The sequence below is a fragment of the Halichoeres trimaculatus genome, unplaced genomic scaffold (assembly GCF_033239565.1).
Source record: "Halichoeres trimaculatus isolate MK-OKI-2021-1 unplaced genomic scaffold, fHalTri1.1 fHalTri1_scaffold_19, whole genome shotgun sequence".
In the NCBI taxonomy this organism is placed as follows: domain Eukaryota; kingdom Metazoa; phylum Chordata; class Actinopteri; order Labriformes; family Labridae; genus Halichoeres; species Halichoeres trimaculatus.
This window is the reverse complement of record NW_027437197.1, coordinates 5,845,792-5,858,203: the sequence shown is the minus strand read 5'-3', so window position 1 is coordinate 5,858,203 and position 12,412 is coordinate 5,845,792. Positions and strand designations below refer to the sequence as shown.

The 12,412-nt window shown below is 43.3% G+C and overlaps 2 protein-coding genes across 3 annotated transcripts in view; one reads left to right on the top strand and one right to left on the bottom strand.

Annotated features, from left to right (window-relative positions):
• The window catches only part of mylka (myosin, light chain kinase a), a 39,428-nt gene extending 34,937 nt beyond the window's left edge, over positions 1-4,491 (bottom strand). The window contains exons 1-2 of one of the 2 annotated variants that reach the window (XM_074694530.1): positions 4,273-4,491; positions 563-731 (exon numbers count right to left, since the gene is read on the bottom strand). In XM_074694530.1, the coding sequence (XP_074550631.1) occupies positions 563-727 (165 nt within the window). In that variant the 5' untranslated portion in view covers positions 728-731; positions 4,273-4,491. The remainder of the gene's footprint in view (positions 1-562; positions 732-4,272) is intronic. The other variant, XM_074694531.1, reaches the window with a different exon arrangement.
• Positions 4,492-6,825: 2,334 nt separating this feature from the next.
• Positions 6,826-12,412, top strand: part of LOC141808144 (bone morphogenetic protein receptor type-2-like) — a 21,974-nt gene continuing 16,387 nt past the window's right edge. The window contains exons 1-2 of the mRNA XM_074694532.1: positions 6,826-7,071; positions 10,314-10,482. Of these exons, the coding sequence (XP_074550633.1) occupies positions 10,413-10,482 (70 nt within the window). The 5' untranslated portion in view covers positions 6,826-7,071; positions 10,314-10,412. The remainder of the gene's footprint in view (positions 7,072-10,313; positions 10,483-12,412) is intronic.

The following is a 12,412-nucleotide window of genomic DNA, read 5'->3' as shown; positions in this document are numbered from 1 at the left end:
TCACAGAGCTGTTCTGACGGTGCGTTTAGGTGCTGGGGGATTTTAGATACACATCAGTTTGAGGAGCCTGAGGGGTAAAATGTTCTGCCTCCAGGTCACACTTGTTGAGGGGAATATCAAATATTTGTATTGTGTCTGTTTCTGCTGCTTGGAAAGTCAAACCTGAGGTAAACAGTGACTGATCCTCCAGAATAAAAGCCCCATGACTGATCCTTTTAAATAAAAACACAGTCACTGATCCACCACAATAAAAGCACAGCTACTGGTCCCTCCAGAATAAAAGTAAAACATGGGATTAGAGTGAAAGTGTTTTTGCTCGGCTGCTTCTCATCAGGGCGCAGGCGGTCACAAGGCTGATGTTAATCCCCTTGCTCTCACACCCTTGTCTCCTCTCCTACATTCCTTCTTTTTCCCCTCCTTGCTTCCTCTCTTATATCCTCCTGCTCTCCTCTCCCACTTCCTCATTGTTGTTGCTATCTTTCTTCCTCTTCCTCTCCTCTCTCTGACCTTTGACCTTCTCTCTGTTTGAACATGAACTGATATACAGCAGAGCTTTTCTTACCTTCCCTTCCAGTCGAGCGTCTCCCCCGAGGGCGACCCGAGCATTGCGGGGAGGGAGGGTGAAGGCTGGTGGCTCGTTGCTGCGGGAACTGCATCCTTGTGACAGGCCTGTTACCTTGGAGACGGAGGAGGAAGAGGAGGAGGAGGACAGCCTGACGTCACTCATCCTGCTGTGACGGAGACAAAAAGTAGTGACAGTCGTATTGAATTCTTCTCATTAGATCAATAGTCTTTAGTTTGACTGTGGTTAAACCTCACTAAGCTGATAATATTCACCTTCTAGAGCTTTAAACAACATTAAACCACACAGATCATTCCTGATTTCTATAAGAACGAGAAAATCATATGATACAGCTTTTCCATCCTCAAATCCATGACTGTGAGTGTTGAGGTATGAACAGATCAAACACACGGAGATAACAGCATCATGTGTGTGCAATCAGTAGCCATCATATGACTGGCTCCACATGTTTGACCTCAGATGAAATTTTAGGACTCTCTGTCTTTTTAAGGCCCCGCCCTCAAACACCGTCTTCTCTCTGATTGGTCAGCTTTAAGGAAGCATTTAAAAATACATAGTACAGTGGAGAAAACATGTCTGAAATGTCAAAACAAGAGCACAAACTGTGTAAAAGTGGATTTCTCCCCTCACATCTCAATACTGCATTAACGTCCCGAACCTGCTCTCACTTTAGTGTCCAGCAGGGGGCCACTCCTGGTGTAAAAGACTACAATTACCTCACTTCACAATGAATTTGTCTGGCCCATAGACTGTCTGCTTGCTCGGCTCAAAGTGAGTTCTCTACAAAAACTGCTCCCCCTGGTGGCTGGCTGCAGTATAGGTTAGAAAATCTGGCTTTCCAGCCATTCCAGATGGGCTGTGGTCAAACTTTAAAAAAATGAATATACGTCGTAGAAATGTTTCTCACGTCTGATTGTTGTGTTGTTTGAAGATATCATTTAGCGGCCTTGTATTCAAGTCTTCTTTTTATCTGAAAAGTTTCGTTTTCATTAGTTATACGAGGTTAAAAACAAGGCTTTACGTAACGTTTAACGATGATTGACAGCTGCCGTTCTCGTGTATTTTTTGGGGGGATTGTAAAATATGTCGGGAGGTAGAGTCAAGAAGGGATGAGACTCTCGAAAGAAAAAAAATATATTATTTTTGTCACCTAGCTCCACTCAGATTCTCCCAGAATCCCTCAGACTCTGGCTGCCAATGGCTGCGCCTGTGACGGGGGAATTTGGCTTCAAAACCGTACAATGATAAAAGGCGGAGCCACACTGTCCACTCTATATACAGTCTATGATCCGGCCCAATACCATATTTTCAAACTCCACTTTGTCTAAAACTCTCCACCCTGATGTATTTTCAAAGACCTCACAGAGACAGGTGTAAACAGGTGGATTATAAAACCCGAGGAGCAGACTCTGGAGGGGTTTGGTGTGCCTGGCAGACTCTACTCAAAGCCTGTGGTCACTGGGCATGCTCAGTTTGATCGCTTTGTCAGCTATCTGAGGCTGTCAGACTGTGTGACTTCACACTGTGATGTCTGGATGTTTGGTAGATGAGCCGACGGTTTAATCTGAGTGAAACAAGCAGCCAGTGTTTTCAGAACAAACATCAGCAGCATGTGTTAGTTTTCCTGCAGTCACAGTGAAAAAATGCTCACACACACACACACACACATAAAACACACACACACATCTGCCTTACATGGCTTTAAAAGCTGCTAAAACACTTTGTTTTTCTGTTATTACATACCGGTTGTATCTAAAAGTCGAGCTCTGCTTCTTGTTGTGTCGTGTTGTTTTTGGAGCAGTGTATGTTGTTCATGTGTGCAGCGTGTGTTTGTGAGTTATTCTCTGACTGTTTGAGTATTTCCAGACACTTTCTCTTATTTCTATAAAAACAAATGTGCCCCAGCTCAGCCGGTCTAACAATGAGTCTCTATGAGTCACGTTATTTCATTTAAATACAGTTTCTGAGGCCTCAGAAAAACCTGCTTTCAACAACAAACAGGGGTAAACAAAAAGGTAGAAATACAAATAATTTGTGTATTCTGGCTGTTTGTGTCATCCACAATTATTTCAGTTTGATTTAAAATCCAATATCTTTGGCTTTTTCTTCTGTAAGTGAAGTTCTTCTGAGTTTCACATTTCTTTCATGTGAACGCGGAAACAGACAGGAGAGTCATTCTGTTTGAACAGAGAGACGAGCTGATAGAAGATCAATGAGACAGACAGACAACCTTCACGCAGAGTTGAATGTTTCCACACAGCAGTTCATTTGTTACACAAAGCCAACACACACAGAAACTCACACACAGAGCCAGGACCGAGAGACGGGGGAGGAGGGGCAGCTCGCTCGTCTGTCTGTAGTTGTCATTAACACATTATCAGCAGGAACCTTTCCCTCCGCCAAATATCACCGCTAACTCACTCAAATCGAATAAATAAGACAGACACACAGAAAGAAAGAAAACAGGAACCTGGCTGAATCACATTTCCTTTTCATCATAAGCTCCATGTTGAAAGCTTCATCCTTTCAACTAAAACTTCCTTCACACCTGCACAATTTCAGGAGCTCTGCCCTGAAAATCTCTCTGACTGACACTTAACATGTTAATTTCAAGCATTACAGATCATATTTCTTCAACCTGCACATGAATCAGAAGATCTGCAGACTGTAGTTTTGTATTTAGTGTTTTGAGCAATTTCAAAGAGCTCCCAGCATGCTCCAGGGTTCATGCTCAGGTTTTAATCGGAGGAGATTCCTTCATGTCAGTCGAGCGTTTCACAAACATCCTGAAACTCTGCGACTGTTCCCCACATCAGACTCTTACAGTCAGACCAACAGAATAAAACAGTTCCCCTCAGAGGTGTACGCTGACAGGTTATTAATGTCCTGTGGTTTAATGTTTCACCTTCACTCCACATCAATCAGGAGATTTGATGTTGAGCTTTGATGTTTGAAGCCAAAAACACTCAGAGTGAACTTTTTCTTCAGTTATTTACAGGATACAGTAAATTACACCTGAGTTATAGATATTTAAGCATGATAAAGGCAAAAAAAAGTAATTTTTAGCTCCAAAGAGGGTGTTTTGTTGGTGTCACCTTTAGGTTTACTTTGATATATGATAAAAAATCTTAATTAAATTCATGTTACTAAACATCTACTAGCAACTATTTTCCTACATTTGACCCAGTTTTGATTAATAAGGAATTTTCAGAAAGAAACCAAATTAAATAAGTCAAAAAAGTTAAGTTTTGCAGCCAAATATTAGCTGACAACGACACAAAAATGAAATAAAATGATTCAATAATATGAAATCATGATACACAGGCAGGTAAAAGTTGAGGAACGTTCACTTTAAAACTTTAAATCATTACTTTCCCATGTTGTTTTCAGGCAGTCTTATGGTACATTGATTTGTTTATTGTCATTAAATAGCGTTCCCTCACGCACGCGCAGTCACGCACTGCACGTTCTCTGTGTTTGTGAGGCGGGAGAACCGGCGCGAGCCGCGTGGAACGCTCTGCCCCCGCCCACCTAAGAGAAAAGGGGGGTCTGTTTGTTTTTATTAACGAAGATAAAGAAACGTTGACGAACCTCTTATCATGAAGAACTCCCACAAATGGGTCAGAACCTGGGCGCAACAAAGACCGAACTCTGCTGTTACAACCAGTGACAGAAAGAGAGATACTCACAGGTTTAGGGGCTCAGCTCTCCTGAAGTCCAGAGTCAAACTGAGGAGGTGTTTGTTCCTCACAGAAACGTTTTCTTCACCTGAAGAATCAGCACATTCATCACCGGGACCCCCTTCTCCCCTCCCTCTTCCTCTTCTGTTTGAACTCCTCCTCCTCTTCCTCTGTGTTTCCTCCTCGTGCTCCTGATGGGCTCACGTCTCCTCCTCCTCCTCCTCCTCCTCTCCGTGTTTTTCGGTTTGTCTCATTTCGGCTGCTGGTTCGGTGACTCTGCATGACTGTGTGAAAACAGAAGCTGCGGGAAGGAGGAGGAGGAGGAGGAGGGCAGGGGCGGTCTGCATAATTTTGGGGCCCCTAGCGCCCCCACACCATCCTGTTAGCTAGAGCATAAAACACAGAGCAGGCAAACTGGTGGGATTGTTTTAACAGCTTGAATTCAGTGATAAAACTTAACATATTCTGATAACTTTTGACTAAACTTGCTCACAATTTTTTTTTCATTTTGCCTTTTTATTTGTGTAAATATTCTGAAATTAAGTCCTTATGAATGTTTCACAGGAAATGCTGTTCTGTATGTAACTTTAGTGCCCTCTACTGGTGCCCCTGCAGACTTGAGGGGTGCGCCCTTATATGTGATAAACTGGCTTAAATTACTGAAAAAAAGAAAAGAAAATGTATTGTAGTACATGAGGTAAAAAATGCAATAGCTCACGGTGGACAGCAGAGGGCGCAGTCAACCATATCTATTTGCCTGCAGGTCAGATGTGAGCACCACACACAAATGTTGGATTTCAGTGGCTAAAAGTGCAACACTTTCTGTTTTTCACCCAAATGATGTTTACATTCAGCAGTTTTTATGTGGTTGTTTGGGAGGCTTAAACAAATGCAGAACAGCCTGCAGCAGAACAACATCTCTAAGGACTCAGGATGTCGACATGGAGACAAGGACTGTCTGATTGTCATGGGAGCCCTACAGAACATAAATTGCCCTGTAATGTTTTCAGTTTTTTATTATCCATAAGTTAAAAATTGTTGCATCTTAAAACCAAGCAGGCACTATAGGTAGATAACATTTCTTGAGAGGCACCACAGGATTCAGTGTCAGGCCAATTCTTGTTTTCTATCGCCACTTGGCCAAATATCCAGCACCAAACTGTCTCCTCGCATTACTACCACACAGACACACCTCCCTCTGAGACCTGAGGCCTCCACAGTCAGAAATTATCCTGTTAGATCTACAAAAATTTGGTATAATAATCAAATTATGGCCATTATTCTCTGCAGTGTGAGCACAGCCTCAGAGGTCAGTCAGAGTCTGTTTGATTCTTCCTCACAGTCTGAGCTCATTTTCCTCTTCTCTCTGACGTAAAGGTGAGCAGACAGGGGAGAGGAAGAGGAGTGCACACACCTTCAAAATAAGAGCGGTTCAACAGATTTGGAAAAGGGGGATTATTGACAACAAATTCAATATGTTCCAGAAAGAAACCTTTTTGTGCTTTTTGCTGCTTTACAGGTAACCTAGTGATTAATTTCTAAACTACATCAAAAAAAATAAAGGTGTGTGTCATGAAAGAGAAGGGGGAAGTGTAAAAGGAAAACAGTAAGTCATGCAATCAAAACAAAATACTTAAACCCACATGAAAGTGTGTTGTCATTCTCATTATTACAATGAATCAAGCACATAGCCCAAAATCAGCCACAGTCTACCTGTACCTGTACCTGTCTGTGATGTGTTGTCACCATGGACTGTATAAAACATGGACGTGGTCTCGCCGACATCACCCGTATGTTTCTGAAACAGAAAATGAAGCACATCGGCTATAGCGGCCATATTGGTAGTGACAAGGGCTTCGCCTACAGCCATAGGGTGCCGGCCGTCACGTGACCCTCAGCTGTGCCTCTTATTGGGGGAGCTCGCGATCTTAATATCATCTGAACGGCTGCGTTAGAAAAAAATTCACCCCTGTACATTGGGTGCCAGTAGTAAAATTAGCGACTCAGAATGAAGACGTTTTTTGAACCAGGCTGTAAATAGGTTAATTTCTGCTTTGAAAATAGCTTTTTTTTGGCTTAGTGTGTATGTGACTTCCTCTACTTCCGGAGCCAGCCTCACGCGAACACTCGAGAAACAGCAGATTTTAGCACTTCCACATTGTCTCATATTCTCAGACTGGAGGTTGCTGCTTAGTTGTCACCCACTGGTTCCTGAAGAGGTGTGAAGAAGCCCAAAGATGGAGGTCGACATCGTGGCAATGCTAACTCCATCTGACTTCCTGCTCATCTAGAAACAGGAAGAGGAGCTGTGGAGATTGCCTAGCCACCTAGCTAAGAGCTGCAGCACACACCTGTCAGTCAAAGAGGCCATGGCCCTAGCTATACCCCCTTCTAACACTAAGGTTTATGGAGACAGCCCCTAGTGGCCACTTCAAGTAATGCATGTTGTTTTGCCAGTTGTCTTCCTCTCAGTGATGGATTGCTTGGGACATTTCACAGTAGGTGATTCATTTTGCGTTTTATTTTGAAAGGACCATCCGGAAGCAGAGAGTGTGACGTTATAGCGAGTCTGACAGTCTGGATGTGGCAGCAGCAAAACCGAGCACATCCTCATTTCTGCGGATTTTCTGGTTCCGCTAAAGAACCTGCCGCTGGATCCAGATTTATTCTGAGGAGGAGAACCTGAACCGATCCGATCCGAGCTGTGCCGAACCGAGCCGACTAACCAGGAATACAGACAGACAGACAGACAGAGACAGACAGGCTGCTTCATCCCCTCCTGCAGAGCCGGCCGGAGCCATCCTCCCGGTAAGAACCGTTTTTATCACACACACACCGTTTCCGTGAGACACAGTGTGTGTTTGTGCGTGTGTGCGTATGTGTGTGTGTGCGCCACTCCCTTCCATCCTCAGCTTGCCGTTAGATGTACCTGCAGACAGACAGGTGAGGGGACAACATGTCGCTCGATCAGCTGATTCACGAAGCCACTGATCTGTAAATGTCGTATCTTGTCAAATTACAACGTGCGGATGTGGTCGCAGGTGTGTCTCAGGTGTTACACACACACATACACACACACACATCAAGGTCACACAGATCCCTTATGAAAACCAAAGCTTATAATTATTTTTTTCTTCCCTGAGTTTGAATAAAATGTGTTGAAAAATTGATATTCAGTCAGTAAAGTAGATGTGATTACTGTAGGATTAATATAAAATAATAAAATATGCTCTAAATTCTATAAAAAAACTCTAAAATAAAAGCCATAAATGACATTTAAATGTAAGTAAATGTAATAAAAGGGTGTTTTGGGGTATTGTAGTATTATTAGTGAAATTTTCTTTAAATGAAATACATAAATGACCAACTTTAAACCTAACTAAAATCAAAGTTAATATAAAAGGTACAGTGATTTATGTCTAGTATACAGTCTTAAGTCTGTGCAAAGGGAAAGAAATGTCTTTTTGGTCATTGTCACTGAAATAATCATATTATTTTCTCATCAATCAAAATTTCTAAAGCTCTAAGGAAGTGTGTCCATGTTATGATGTGTTTTTGTATTCAAAGGAGACATTTAAAGCCTCTAAGGTAAAGTCAGGGGAGTTAAAGGAGGCAGATTAAACCAGGTCACTCATACGTCTGTATCTTAGCATCCTTGAGTCCTGATGTTCCCTGCAGTCTGCTGATCACTGACACAGTTTCCCCGTTTGAGACGTTTCTGCAGGACAGTCGTCAGATCATGTTCGATTTCTGCCTTTTCAACAAAAAAGACAGAAAAACAAAGTGACGTCGCGTGAACGAGGAGTTTTTAGAATTAGGTCACTCGTGATGTGACGCCTCTCGACAGCCTGGTTTTAGAATCAGATGTTGGAGAGTTCACAAAGCTTTAAACCACGCTGCGTTCAGAATAATGCGATGAAGCTGTTTCTTCATGGAGAGGAGAAGTCTGAAATAATTATCTGATAAAATCTGGAGTGAGCCGCGTCATTTAAAGTCTGCGGCTCATGTGTGGCTACTCTTCTCTGGCTCTTGTACATGAAGGAGGTGCAGCAGCTCCTCGCATGCATACTGATTTATTTCAACCAAAGTGCTCCTTTAATTTCGCTTGAAGGGAGAACAAAATAATTGCTTGTGTTAAAATAGCTGTAAAAACCATTTAACCCAGCCTTCACACCAATGTAAGATACAAACAAGCAAACATAAAGGTCAGATGTTGATCTGTAAGTCAAGGAGCTTAAGATCTCCATCGCTTTTGTGATGTTTGAACTCTTCCTACATAACGTAGTCTCTGTTTTTCCTCATTTTCCTGTTTTTACCATTCTTCTCTCAGCCCAGTGAAGTCATAACTAGGTCATCTGTTGTTTCAAGTTGAAGGTTTGTAGCAGATCTGGCAGAAAGGGCAGCAGGCGGGCTGTCATGAAGGATCTTTAGGAGGATGGTCAAAGGTCATCCTCACTCAGCTCCTCAGGGAAACACACAGACACCACAGACTGTGTACGCTCAGAGACAGAAAACAGCTCCTTAAGAGTAAAGCAAAATATTCAGGGCTTCCCTTCTGAAAAGTATAGGCCATAAACTCTGCCTCCTTCATTGAATAGAATACAATAGAATAGAACTTTATTGTCCTTGTAACAAATACAACAAAATAGAAGTCACAGCAGCAATGAATAAAACAAAAGTAAGAAAGTGTATAGAAAGTGCAAAAGGCTCCATAAGAAAATAGATGATGACAGCTTGTCCATCATTGTCCAGTCAGCCAGCCTCCACCTCCACAGGGTCCAGGACTGAGCTTCTTCAGCAGTCTGTTCAGTCTCTGTCTCTTGGATCCTGTCTGCTCACAGCAGGTGAAGCTCTTCCAATGTGGCGTTGCTGTCCAGTGTTAGCTCTGTTAGCCATGTCTGTGAATAGCATGATGCTACTCTGCCTTCTGGTATTCCTTCTGTTGCTGGGTTAGCAAGGCTAGCTCGCCCATCTTATTGGAGATAGATCTTACGTTCCCAATAACGATGGATGGAAGGACAGGTCGATGTCGTCACTTCTTAGCTCACACCAGAGAACCAGCACGTCGTCTTCACCTCCGTCTCCTCACCTTGTGGGAAACATCCGTCCTTGCACCAGTTAGCACTGACATGCTACAGGCTGCTAGGAGCTGTTTTCACATGTAAACAACGTGGCCGTGGTTACATGTAGGATCTCCAGACAAACACAGGAGCAAAAGTAGTAAAAATATCACTGAAGACAAAACCAAAAGGCAGCCATAGCCAACAGGGCGGCGCCTAGCAACGCTTCATGCTAACAGATGGGACTGGGTTCAAACTACAAAATCCCAAAACAGGTGAAATAAATGTTTGTCACTCATGTTTTTTTCAACACAGTTAGTTCTTATCATGCTTATTTACATCCCAGTGTTCATTTTTTTAACAAGTAAAGTTTGAATGAGTGATTTGATGCTGTAAAAATGGATCTACCACCTTGATTGACAGCTGTGTTGACCAATAAGGCTCCTGCAGCACTTATCCTCATTTCCTTCCTAGATGGAAACCTTAAACCAGACTTTTACAAACCCATTTTGTTATCTACCTGTACAGCACTTTGTTTACAGCTGCTGTTGTTTTTAAAAGTGCTTTATGAATAAAGTTAGTATGGTATGATCAAAATGTCAAATATATCAGTGTCTACACTGTTAACTGTTTTTTAAATGTGACTCTCTTATCTTGTCTTTTCACATGGAGCCACCTAGCTTCCTTTGTCACGTCAGCTTCCTGCTGAAGTGCAAAAGATGAAGTGTTTTGAGTTGTACTCTCAGCTCTTCATGTTTATTTTGGGCTGAAAAACCAACTGGACAAAGTTGGCAGCTTCCCCGGACCTCCAAACTGCCAGGAGCTTCAGTTAATGTGTTAAACGTTGTTTGTAGTCCGAAACAGGATGTTTTTCAGGTTCCATCTTCAGCCACACGATCAAACCATAGTAGCAGCTGTTTCCTAAAATGTGGATGTGTCTGTGTGTGTGTGTGTGTGTGTGTGTGTGTGTGTGTGTGACTTCTTTTCCAGGAGATGCTGTGTGTATGTTTCCTTCAGGAGACTCTGACCCAGGATCTGTGATGTAAACGTGACGTCTTCGGGGACTTAGACCTGTGAGGTGGATCCAACATGGCGGCTGTGTGTGGAGCAGTGTTCTCATCGAGTGTGTGCGTCCTGCTGCTGCTGCCGGCTGTGAGCGGTCAGTTCAAACACAAAAACTTACAAACCTCATCCTCACACCTGCTCATCACTTATTTTAATACACTCGTTAGCCTAGCTTAGCACAAAGACTGGCAGTGAAGGGAAACCGCTAGCTTAGTTGAGTTATGCAGACTCTGTTTCCCATCATGCACCGCTCTCAGTCCACACAAACATCAGCAGTGTGCTGGGTGTGTCACAGGAACAGCTCACATTCCTGTGTGGACTGTAATGAATTGTTTCTGCAATTAAGTACAACACACACATGCACACACACACCCATCCTGACTGACTTATATAACACACACAAACTCACACACATACACAAACACACTGCGTCGTCGGTCAGTCTATCAGATTTTGTGTGTTTTTTCTGAGATGGGGTCGATAAGATGCTTGCACACACACACACACCCAGCCTTCCTCTTATTGTGTGTGTGTATTCCTAGTAGACTAAACACTGGGACTCCTCCTGGCTCCAAGTTCCTGAGTGTGTGAGGGGGGTCAGTGAGATTTTTCAGAAGTGATACACACACACGTGAAGGAAGTCAGGATCCTGTGTTCCTCTCTGGGGTCTCAGCAGTTTCTGTCGCTGTTAAAACCACTTAGAGACTCATCTTAAACCAAACAGATGTTAAGCTCCAGTCGACACAGACACACTCGATGAATGTCCTTCTTCCTCAAACATTACATTTTTTTTGAAGTAATATTTTTTAGGCTAACAAAACTAAGTGTAATGTTGAAGGATTTTATCCACGTTTACTTCATCTCACGTTGCTGAAAACTCTGGAGCTGCTGACTCACAGTGAGTCTTTGAGTTAAATTACACTCAGAGAAAAGTCTAGTGTCCTTAGAGACGCTGTGGAGACGCTGTGGAGACGCTGTGGAGACGTGGTGTTGGGACATCAGATTAATGGAGCCCGTAAAGGGGAACATCAGCAGCCTGAGGCAGAACGCTGCGTGTGTCCCTGCGACTCCACGACACTACACGACAAAATGCATCGTTATTAGTTTCTGTCACAGTTTTCTCCCACGGGGAGGCTGTGTGTGAGTGTTTGTTTGTGTGTGTGTGCGGCGGCTCTAAATGTCACCTCTGGGTATCTGAATAACTGACCCTGATTTGTTTTATCTACATTCAGAATCAGCACCCATTTTGTTTAAAGGTCCCATATTCTGCTCCTTTTCTGCAGTTTAATCTGGATCATTGATGTCTCCATGAAATGGTAGTAACATGCTTTGGTCCAAAAAGCCAATAAATCAAGCACAGCAGCATTGTTTCCAGGCTCTCATAGCCCCTCTGTTCAGAACGCTCTGATTTAGTGGGCGTGGCCTTCATATGTAAATGAGCCACCGCTGATACCGCCCTGCTCTTCCACATCACTGAGGGCGGCGCCACGAGCTCCGAGTGCACAATGTTTAGGAAACAGCGAAGCTCGTTTACCGTAACATTAAAGGCTAAAACAACAGGCTAACGGCAGCTAAAGTTAGCATCCTGAAGCTAACACAGAGACAGGGGGGACACTGAGGAAAAGCTCTTCCATCTGCTCCACAGCACACAGCATTTAAAATACTCACATTTCCAGGGTCCCAGGTTTGTTGGAGGATGGTTGGTAATGCGCCTGGATTCAGGACCAGTCTATTGGCTAGCCCTCTGTTGGACTGTCCAAAGTTGGAAAAGCAGTCGGCCGTGAAGTGACTAGCACACACATGCACAGTTTTACTGAGTGTAGCTGGAACATTTCCTTGATAAATGAACTCTAGACACTTAGTCTTGTCTTCTTTTGGAGAGGGGAAGCTTGAGCATGGAACTATGTGGCTGTTTACAGCCAAAAACAGAGCAGTGATAAGTGAGCAAGGAGGGGGTTCGGGGTATCTGCTCCAGCTGGACCAATCAGGTCAGACTTGCTCCTGATTGGTCAAAAAAGGGAATC